The sequence below is a fragment of the Vanessa cardui genome, chromosome 7 (assembly GCF_905220365.1).
Source record: "Vanessa cardui chromosome 7, ilVanCard2.1, whole genome shotgun sequence".
NCBI lineage: Eukaryota > Metazoa > Arthropoda > Insecta > Lepidoptera > Nymphalidae > Vanessa > Vanessa cardui.
This window is the reverse complement of record NC_061129.1, coordinates 918,452-930,602: the sequence shown is the minus strand read 5'-3', so window position 1 is coordinate 930,602 and position 12,151 is coordinate 918,452. Positions and strand designations below refer to the sequence as shown.

Sequence of the window (12,151 nt, the reverse complement as noted above, 5' to 3'; positions counted from 1 at the left end):
TCTCGTTGTTGGTTAATTTAAGGTCTTTGATTTCACCAACAAACTGGTAAGAATCCTTGACATACGCCGCAGTGTGTCCTCGGAGGGGTGATAATATCCTTGCTATGTGTTGAGCCAATCTATATGTTGGTGTATCGATTTGGCTTACAATAGGACGCAGCGGAGCACCAGTTTTATGGATCTTAGGTAACCCATACAGTTTTGGCGGCTTTGCACATGTAGGCACGAGTGATTTTTTGTCCAGATTTAATTTCTCTTGATGTTTTGATATTAACGCGGATGTCTTTTTAAGAATATTATTTGTAGGATCTTTATTTACTTTTTTATAAGTTTTAACATCCGATAGAATCGCGGAAATTTTCTGGTTATAATCACACGTATCCATCACAACGGTCGCGTTTCCCTTATCTGCTCGGAGGACTGTAATGTCTTTATTGTTGCGTAGGTTCTTCAGAGCAATAGATTCATCACGAGTAAGGTTTCTTTTCGGTGGCCGGCTTCGACGTAAAACACTCGAGATGTCCTGTCGAATAGCTTCCGAGTCTTCCTTTGTGATGTTATTTTTGAAAAGACACTCCTCCACATTGCAAATAATGTCTTCAAACGGTATTTTGGATGGAGCCGGTGCAAAATTTAAGCCTTTATTTAATACCGCAACAGTCGATTCACATGTTACATCACTGCCTCACATCAGGTGAATTCTATGTACAAGTTGACGGGGTAGCCATGGGTTCTCCAGTATCCCCCGTGGTCGCCGATTTATTCATGGAAGACCTGGAGGAGAGGGCTCTTCGCTCCGGACCAATAACACCTAGGTTTTATAAACGGTACGTAGATGACACTTTCACAATATTACCTAGTGATCTGACATCTGCATTTTTAGTACATCTTAATTCTATAAATAAAAACATTCAATTTACTATGGAATTAGAGGCAAATAATTCTTTAGCTTTCCTTGATATCCTTATTATCAAGAATCCTGATAATACATTAAGTCACACAGTTTATAGGAAACCCACACACACCAACAAATACCTCAATGGTGACTCGCACCACCACCCTAGTCAGTTAGCTACCGTTGGCAAATCTTTGTTTCAGAGAGCCCACCATCTCTGCGATGCTGAACACCTAGAGGACGAGCTACGTCAGGTCAAGCTTGCACTCCATCAGAACAAGCTGCCCGTGCCTCGCCAGCATCGCAGAAGCCGTACCAAGCCACCCACAGTTGAGCGACAACCTGCATTTCTACCATATGTGAAAGGAGTTACAGACAGGATTGGCAACATCTTGAAGCGAGCTTCGATTAAAACCGTTTACAAGCCTCATAAGAAAGTGAGCCAGTTCTTGAGACCTATCAAGAGTAATATCCCTTTACAAACTGCAGGAGTATATAAACTCGAATGTGAGTGTGGTTTATCTTACATAGGCCAAACAAAGAGAAGCATCGGTACCAGGGTCAAGGAACATATAGGAGATGTCAAAAATAGGCGTTCTTCAAAGTCTGCAGTCTGTGAACATGCTCTGGATAAACCTAACCATTTTATCCGATTTGATAAACCACAGATCCTCGCTAGAGAACACAGATTCATTCCTAGAATGATACGCGAGGCTATTGAAATTCAAAAACATCCGAACTTCAATAGAGAAGATGGTTGGAGACTTTCTAACACCTGGGATCCACTTATTAAAAATTTGAAATCCCAAATCCAACAGACTGCAAGACCTAAAGATACAGTTAGTGCCTTCTGCGTGCAACCGGAACGTTACTCAAGACATCAATTGAGAAATCGTTGGCGGTAGTTGTTAATAATATTTCCTTTGTTCTTCAAACAGACAAATGTCATCTTAGTCTACCCGTGACCACGAACACTGCAAAGTGCTCGAAACGTCGGGATGTTTAAAAATAATTAATATACGCGATTCATCCGTTATAATTAGTTTTATTTAAATGTGTAATAATCGCGAAAATTTAAGACAACATTATTCCCATAATCAAGTCACAATTATTTTTATAAGCGTTACATTTTCTTATCAAAAGGATCAGTAAACAAAATCAGCGGAATTTTTTAAATTTATATATGTTATATATAAAAAAAAATTATGGGCCTGAAAATTACAAAAACATGATCTAAAAAATAATTGGCTTTATAATATAGTTTAGAGCACAAAGATTTCTCAATTCATCTTTAGATTACGCCCAGAGGTGTGAATACATACTTGACTAAAATTCGACAGCCGCTTAGCAAACGCAAAGTTTGAGGCGCTCTGTTACTCGTCCTGTATCATTTATTTCATAATTTTTTGCTCAGCTAATTATGTTGTCTAATTAAAATATACAGGTTCAAAATTACTTGATAAACGCGTCTCATCGATCAGCTTATCTCATCTTGAGATAGCGTTTCGGCCTTCAGTTGAAGAGGTTTTTGTAACAAAAAAAGATGTGTTTATATATAATTATGAATTCTGAGTGTATTTAGTAACTTATCTACAAAAATCTTGGAATTTTTAACATCGCTGTTAATTTTAATACAGTATTTGTTGATATTATTTCTAATAATTTTATTGCATTTCCACAGACTAATCGTCTTTTCCATGCCTTAATTAATTGCGAGAAATTATGATACTATATATTTTTTAAATATTGCAACCTATGAGAAAGTTATAAAAACTTTTTTTGAATTCATTAAAGATTTTTTGAGCATTCTAATTTCAAAACGAAACAGTTAAGACTAGACAATTTCATCGATTGAATTCATTGTTAAAATTTGTAGATAACTCACATATAAAACTGCACAATTTATTGTTCTGTAAATAGATAGATAAAAGAAAAGGATATATGAGATGTATCAATTGAATGTTTTACTGATACAGTTGATATCAGCATTATTGAGATTAATTATATCTACAAATAAATTTCAATTAAAAGCAATTAGCGATGCTATAAATAAGGTTTTAATGGCATTTTAATTTGGTTGGTGAAAGATTATCAAGAACGTTATTTTATCGGAAAAACTAATCAAATCAAGATCTACGGGATGCTCGAATTTTCAAGACATCATATTTTGTTTTATTCAAAACAAGCTGTGAGACTTCGTGACAAGAGACTACGTGAGCGTTTGAATTTAACAAAAAAGTTTAATCAGTTCGCAGTTTTTACTATAACTTAATTTTGTATTAGGAAACTTTTGTAATATTAAGTCGGTGTAATAGACAGACAAAAAAAAAGTATTGGTATATGGACCATGTATACACACATAATATGCATTTAGTAAAAGTAGTTATTTTAATATTACAAACAGACACTCCAATTTTATTATAAATGTAGATATTGACAAGAATTAAGGGTTTTTAAGCTGTTGTAATTTTATCTGAAATATCTTTAATCATTTATGTGGTTTCTCTCGTATTTCATAATGTCAAGGTAAGTTGCGAAAATTGACCTTTAATGCTAACGAAATAAGGTTTTTGGAACATTGTCATACAATTTAAGTACATTCTTGTATTTTACTCGAGAAATAACTCGTCCATCTTCAGAAATTCTCATGCGACTCAAATTGAATGCAAATTATTAAGATTTTGAGTTCATGATTTCGTTTTTATACGACTGACCAAATATTTTACTTACTTTCCTTGGCTTTATACAAGCTTGAATGGTAAGCACAACTCACTCATCAAATATTCGCTTCCTTGTAGAACGCGTGCATCCTAACCGATGAAGCGAGTTCAAAGTTCCCAGACAAGTACCAATTATGTACTCAGCAGAGAAGGAAAACATCAAAATACTGCCACGTGTATCCGTCAATCCGCAATGGAGCAACGTGGTAGAATAAGCTTCAATCCATAAACGAAGACGAGGCCTTATCCCAACAGCATGACATTTATAAGCTATTGGTAAGTTACAAAAACATGACTCCATATTTTGGAAAAAAAATGTCAACGACATAATAATTCTCTAAAATTACAGCTCCAGTTTATCATTACTAATATTATGAACGCAATAGTCAGTCTATCTGTCTATTGTTGCTTTATCACCACTGACCAAGATTAAAATCCAACACAGGCTTTATAATGCCCAGCACTGACGACTAACTCATAAAATCGGGCGGACCACAACTAGTACTTCCTTAGTGAAAACAAATTGCAAACTTGGTATTTTATTAAAAGCGTCAGTGTTGTAAAACTGAGACATCTTAGATGTTTTAGTCTAGTTACTCCATCCGTATCCTTGTTTAAAAATCTCGAACGTGATGGAAGGCGAATAGCTCCCCTCCATCAAAGGAATTAGTAACGGAACATAACAAGTCTGCTACCCTACGGCACAGCTGGAATGGCGTGTGGCATGTACCAGTTTTTTAGATTTGATATAGACGTGATAAATTCAAATCAGCTAACACAGAATTCAAACAAGCCATTACAGTTGGTTACTGCATTTGTAACTATAGTATAACTATTATAAACCATAGCTGTTACCCAACTATCTTGAGTTAAGTAAACTTGAAAAAAGGAGGATTTTTTTTATTTTATGGTATAGGTTGGTGGACAAGCATATAGGCAACGTGATGGTCAGTGGTCACCATCACCCATAGACAATGAAGCTATGAGAAATATTAACTTTCCTTACATCATGTTGTCTTAAATTTTCGCGATGATTACACATTTAAATAAAACTATTTATAACGGATGAATCGCGTATATTAATTATTTTTAAACATCCCGACGTTTCGAGCACTTTGCAGTGTTCGTGGTCACGGGCAGCCTTACATCGTCAATGTGCCACCAACCATGGGAACTAAGATGTTATGTCCCTTGTACCTGTAGTTACACTTCAAACCGGAACACAACAATACTGAGTACTGTTATTTGGCGGTAGAATAACTGATGGGTGGGTGGTACCTACCCAGACGGGCTAGCACAAAGCCAAAAAAGCAGCCATATACAGAAGACTTCATTATTTTTTACGTGACTGACGCACACACATATATATATATAACTTTATACATATATTTGGTGTACGAGTATGTCCGGTGTATTTGTCTGGTGTAGTTTTGCGATTCATATTGAAGAAAATATAGAAATAAACAAACCTAATTATAAGACTTACTTCTTATTTTTCGATAGATTCTAAATTCCGAAACGGTAGCCACGAGCCTGGAGCCAATTTGAATGAATTTTTTATAATTTAAATAAAGAATACTCATTAAGGTAACGAATAGTTCTAGATTTATCTCATATCTTTTAAACAGTCTGATAAAAAGTTGTTTAAAAATATTACGAAACAGATTAAAAGATACAGCAGTTTTAAAATGTTACTATCATGCGAGCGAGCTATCTCAAGCGGCCGGTTAATCGTAATGATTTACACGGCGCCCCGCGGCTCGATGTCCACTATAACGTAATAGCGATTTGTATCGCACACAGAACAAGCAGCCTGGAAATGGGACTTGTATAGTATGGAAAATATTTAAAATAAAAGCCGAGATAGCTCAGTGGTTAGATCGCGTGCATCTTTACAGATGGATTGGGGTTCAAGCCAGGCAAGAACCGCTGAATTTTCTGCTGACTTAATTTTTTTTATTACCATCGCGAAATCATCGATGAAGAAAAAAAACGTCGTGAGGAAACCTACATTAGAAATATCGCCTAGGTTATTACAAAACAATATGTGATTTAAAATATGTAATTTTACTTTTTTTTGTTTAATTAATGAGATAAATAATTGTATATGAGTAGAAACAGCCAGGAGGCGATCGTTTCATTCCTTCATCGGTTAGGTACCACCTATTCACATATATTCTATCACCAGGCAGCGATAGTATTGTTGTAGTTTGGCACAAGGCGTCGTCATATATACCTAACGTCTATACCCGCTGATTAGATTTCCGGTTTTATGAAATACTTGATGATAAAGAAATACGTTTGTTTTCATACCGAACTTATCTCTGGTTATCAATTATTCCAAATAATGCATTTTCTACGAAAAGTACCTAAAATTATAAATTATAATATCGTTCAGTGTTTATTTTAGATCATTATTAATTTTTTTTTTTTAATTTTTCCGTATGTAGCACTAAGGCATATACAGATGCTGCCAATGAAATAATAATTATATCATTAGTTTCGGAGATCCAATACAAATATACAACTTTACCTCTTTATAATATAAGTATAAAAATATAAATTAAATTATAAAAATTAATTAATCCCACATCAATCAATCCTATTAAACTAATTAAATGCTAATTTCTGCTAAGTGTACAGTAATATCTTAGAGATCAAAACTCTGATATATCTTTATTTTTATAATACATTAATCTCGATCGAAGATTGTGGTATCAAACACAAAAAAATAGTCCTGATGTAAGCGCGCGTAAGCGATAAATTTCAAATTGATTCTTACAAAATGGTATAAAGACTAAATCTTTATTGTTACTATTTTTTACAAGGAATAGATGCTTAAATGACTAACTCAACTAACCTAAAACTAACCTTTTTAATATATATCATACAAAAACCTCTGCGTTACAGACTTAATAAAATTTCAATAGCTATTACAATCTATATTTTTAATTTATCTGATAAGACTTAAACATAACAAAGAGTATAATTTTTTTTTAATTCCCTTACATTTTTAATCTGTGTCCTCTATGAAACGTCACGGTGGTATGTCATTTCCATCTCCCTAGCTACTCTGTGGCACGCCAGCTATTACCCGATACGCACCCATTTGCCGCTATTGTCCGCTCGACAGCCCGCTCTATTGTTCGGACCACGGGTATTCACTTATCTTTATAAAAATAACAATTTAATACAGATTTCATTATTAATATGAGAGAGAAAAATGAGCAGTTCGTGGGTGGAGAGCTGCAGCCTGGGCAGCGCGTAATGAATAAAAAACAAATGTGTTTTTTTTATATTCTCTGTTGATAGAAACTTAAGGAGCACGCCTTTTATGTATTGAAAAGTGTAAGGTTTTATTTATAATTGAAAATTGAAACATTTTGACATTACAGAGTAATTTGAATTAACGTCAATTTGAGAATAATGTAAAAAAATGACATTATACAAAACAAACGGTTAAATATAAAAAATTAAAAAAAAATTCATACATATATCAAAGTGCATAAGCGTATGCAAAAACAAATGCGTTCTCTATATTAACTAATTCACATAATTCGGTGGAACAATGCCGACACCTGGGTGAAGAGTTCAGGTAGGGTATGTATATATTAGCATAGACCGCAAATATACAGTGACACGAAGGCTTGACTCTGAAATTTCATAGAGATCCCTAAGATTCATAGAGATTCATAGAGAAGCCTAAATACTTATTTGGAAGTATACTATTTTAAGCAATCAGAAGCAAGGTAAAAAAACTCTTTAAAGATGCATGAAAACTCCTTACAACATAATTTAAAAAATACCCAGACTCAGGTAATAGCCTTGGGTTTCCTAACCATTTTTTAACATTACCCTTTTCTTGATAATAACCTTTCGTTTATTTAATTATATATTTATTAAATAATTGTATTTAACTAACATGACTTTGTATTTTTAAATGTTAAAAAAGAATAACTACTGAGTTTCTTGCCGGTTCTTCTCGGTAGAATCTACTTTCCGAACCGGTGGTAGCTTCACTTGGTTGTAAAATGACGATTCAAAAGTGCTTGTAAAAGCCTACTCGAATAAAGTTTATTTTGATTTGATTTGATTTGATTTAATCAGTTCTAGTTTTCGATAAAAAAAAATGACGATTATAACAACCTCGATATGAGAACCACACGATCGTATTACAAATCTTCTAAAATAGAGAAAATTTCTCTCACTTATCTCATTTAAGTATTGAAACAATGATTCAGACACAAATAACAAATTCAATGGATCACAACACTCTTTTCTTATCTCTTACATCTCAAAATACAATGAAATGGATGCCTTTGATATCTCCAACGAAGCGAAGTACAAAAAAATCCCTTAAATTTAACATTCATGTTGGGCAACGCGCCCTATTCTTCTCTAGACGGGTGGTCGGGTGGTCGGCGGTTCGGGTGGATAATATATTGAGCAACCCCAGCGTTATCGATGGAGTTAAGTGGTGTAGCTACTTTATCAATTGAGAGTTACATTTTATGTCAGTTGATATAATTTATGATGGAGTGGGGAGGCTCAATGCTGATAGTGATAACGAGACAAGTTTAAAATTGTCTGAACTTCAATAGAAAAACAGAACATTTGATTAAAAACATATCACTACTGTGAGTTATGTTTGTATGTTAAAAAAGCTAATGGTACTTACTACTTACTTTGAGTAAATCATTTGATTAATATACTCGTATATGCCACTGTACTACTGATTACAAAATTCGTTAGATTACAACCTAAGACATCTTACAAAATTCGTGGTCTCTCTTACCATAAGACCAGCCAATCAGGAAGAGTTTTCGACAGTTGACAATTTAACGCGGGACAGATTGTAATCTGACAGTTTAGCTTCGATAGGTTACAATATAGCGAAAAATAATACATATATTTCACAGTTCACAATATTTGGACAGTTTAAAATCTGACGAGAGAGATTGTAATCTAATGAATTTTGTAATCTTACGGTGGCATATATAAAGTTAAGAAATAAAGATGAATTTAATACGGCGTAAAAGTGTTTGAGGCCAATTTCTACCACCACATGTATAGGAAATACACAATAGGTTGAAAATTCATGAATCGAGATGGCCTAGTGGTTAGAACGCGTGCATCTTAACCGATGATTGCGGGTTCAAACTCAGGTAAGCACCGCTGATTCATGTGCTCAATTTGTCTTTATAATTCATCTCGTACTCGGCGGTGAAGGAAAACATCGTGAGGAAACCTGCATGTGACAAATTTCTTAGAAATTCTGCCACATGTGTATTTCACCAACCCACATTGGAATAGCATGGTGGAATATGTTCCAAACCCAGCAGTGGGAATTTACAGGCTGTTGTTGTTGTTTGAAAATTCATAAAAAAAATTATTAAAGTTTTACATTTTGCCATTGAACCCTAATTTTAAAACACGAATTAACTAAATTAATCGCAACCGCTGTCCAGTCTTAATTCGTGATAAATTATTCGCGCACTTAAAGCCCAATTAAATATTTTGAACCTCATATTTCATTCATTGCAAGCGGCGATTTTAACTTTAATTAAAGTGATTTCTTTTTAATAAATACCTTTCATGATACGGTTAAGTACTTACTCAACGTTCCATATGAAAAAGAAAATATTAACTGACATTTATTATTTAGGTATAAATTGTTACTAGTGTCCTACCCTAAAACTTCGCGTCTATTTAAAATAATTCAAGTTTATCAACAACTATTTTCTTTTTTTTCTTATACAGCCATATTAACGCTATCTAACTGGCCAGTAACTTTCTTTCTCTCTCTATTATTAAACCTTTGTTAAATATCAACAATTTAGTCAATTGTAATCAAAAATTATCTTTATTTTTCTGAACATCTATGGCTAAAGCTCTTCAAAATAAGATGCCTTGAGAACTGAAGTGCCCTGTCCTTTTGGCTTTAGTTACACTGGCTCACACACCTATCAAACCTAAACACAATAATAGTATTGCTATTTAACAATTAAATGTAATGAGAAAATGGTAAATAATAATACTTGATAATTAGGAAGTAACCTTCTAGATTAGACACAACCAAATCATGACTAAGAAGAATCAAAATACTAGAATCAAATTAAAACTAACACGTGTTTAGAATCTAGATTCTATCGAGAAAAACTCACAAGCTTCATATTTCACAATAAAATTCCAGTAGTAATTATTTTACTCCCTCATTTAGATGCCAATAAACACTTATTGTCTCACAATTTCCACGTGATTCGTCCCAACACATGACTTCTCTTTACACGCACCATAAACTTATGTAAGTCATTAAAAAGTCGATAGCTTTCGAATGCACGTCGTAAATCTAAGTGAGACAAAGTCGCCGACAAAATAAAAGCTATAAATATAATAGTACCCGATACTATAAATATAATATTGACGTCCGTGGTAGACAACGGCGTGTATTTTTATTACCTGACTGCGATGATAACAATGAAAGTAATGATATTGGTGTTTTTGTGTTAAAGTATTAAGTCGAATTGAATTGTATTAGCATAATACAAAGTAAAGAATAGTTTACTTGTCATGTTATGTCTTTAGTTAGTAAATATGTGAAGCTGCAAATAAACTGATATTATGTTTGCAGTGCCCATAGATATCGTCGCCACAAAATGGAGAAATAAGATAGAACAGCCAGAAGGAACATTACAAACCTTTCAAGCCAAAAAATAACTATAGCAAGTATTGCTGTTTGCCTCTAAAATATGTGATCATTTGGTGGTGGTGGTGGCTTAGTTCAAGTTCATAGTTAAGTATTGAGATCTATGTGGCCTTTGATGTGAAAATAATGAGTCGTAGGTTTCATTAAAATTTCGTAGGTTTTGTGGATACATAAAACCAACGAACCCGAGGTCATAGGTTCACTTTTCCTGTTGTGAAATCTTTAGTAAAAGTGTTATGTATTTGGCTAGGAAAAGTCAATTGTTTATCTAAACTCTAATAGTTTACATACATTATAATTGCTTTGAAACATTAATACAAATATAATAAAGCAATTGTTTTGATGTAAATATAATTTATTCCTTATAGGGATAACGTAACTATCTATCAATAAACACATTTTACAAATGGACTGTTTCTGGAACCGTCCATATACAAATGATACAGATATAAGTTCTCAAAATTTTGTTCTGTAGTAGTATTTAAGAATAGATAGGTAATAATGATCTTATAAAATTCCGATTGAAGTATAAAAGTTTTGTTAAAATATTTAGCCGTGCTGGTTCCGTGGTTAGAACGCGTGCATCTTTACCGACGATTACGGGTTCTAGCACAGGAAAGCACAACTGAAATATTCATGTGCTTAATTTGTGTTAATAATTTATCTGGTCTTTGGCTGTGAAACAAAATATCTCGAGGAAATCTGCATGTGACTAGTTTCAAATAATTCTGACATATGTAACCAACCGGCATTGGAGTAGCGTGGTGTAATGTACTCCAAACCTTCTCCTCAAAGGGAGAGCAGGTCTTAGCCAATCTGGGGGAAATATAAGCTGTTAATGTAAAAGAATAGATTTCAAATTTGTGTTTATACGTATTAGTTTGAAACGGTCGGTACTCACGATCACGGGGCGCTCAGACTCGCCCACGCTGTCTGTGGCGAGGTGTAAATGACCACGATGGTCCAACCGAACGTGATTAATTATTCATACATACAATATTCAATGCAAGCGATGCACGCAGCTCGAGTTGTATCAATAAGACTGATTATAATCTCTCAATTTAACTTTCTAGTAACAAACTATTTTGTATACGTACTTAATTAAAACATTTAAGATTATTGTATATAATTAAGAGTATTTTCAAAGATCCAACTGTCTGGCAAAGAATTAGTTTTTAGGGTTCCGTAAGTAAAGGATAAAGACTCCGCTGTCCGTCCCTTTGACTGTACATCTGTCACCAGACTATACCTCATGCATCCTGATGATCAATTTTTATTGATAAGGGTACAGAACTCTTCGTACACGAGCCCGTATCGCAGTGGCGGGATTTTTAATGTATGTATGTATTGATGAGGAATTCCCATAATTTTTGTATGTGTCTGTTTATTTTCCATATAAATTTCAACTTAATTTAAACTTGAGTAAAAATAACTCTGTCTAAGCTCTATGTCTTATAATGCTATATTAACTATTAATTTCATCAAGTTAATTTTACTGTAAGCCGAGTAAAAGAACTCCTTTCCAAAAATATATTACCAGAACCGCTGGTCATGATCATAGTCACTTACCCCTGGCAAAGCAGCCACAAGCTCCACGTGTTGGTATTCATCATTGGTGATGACTGGACTCTGCCACCACGTGTTGGGGTCACCGTCCACTGCTAACGATGCTGGATGTCTTCGTGATGATGAGCCATCTAATCCCTCGCAGACATCGCAAACCAAGCCACGTCTAAAAGAAAATGTCAATGTAGTCCTATTGTAAATTTCAAATTTACTATGCGTCCAAGAGTTCTAAATCAGAGGACAAGTTTACTGACGTATGATGAC

At 34.0% G+C, this 12,151-nt stretch overlaps 1 protein-coding gene across 1 annotated transcript in view; it reads right to left on the bottom strand.

Moving 5' to 3' along the window:
* Positions 1-12,151, bottom strand: part of LOC124530910 (laminin subunit alpha-1) — a 194,244-nt gene that overhangs the window by 129,469 nt on the left and 52,624 nt on the right. The window contains exon 3 of the mRNA XM_047105277.1: positions 11,891-12,053. Within this exon, the coding sequence (XP_046961233.1) occupies positions 11,891-12,053 (163 nt within the window). The remainder of the gene's footprint in view (positions 1-11,890; positions 12,054-12,151) is intronic.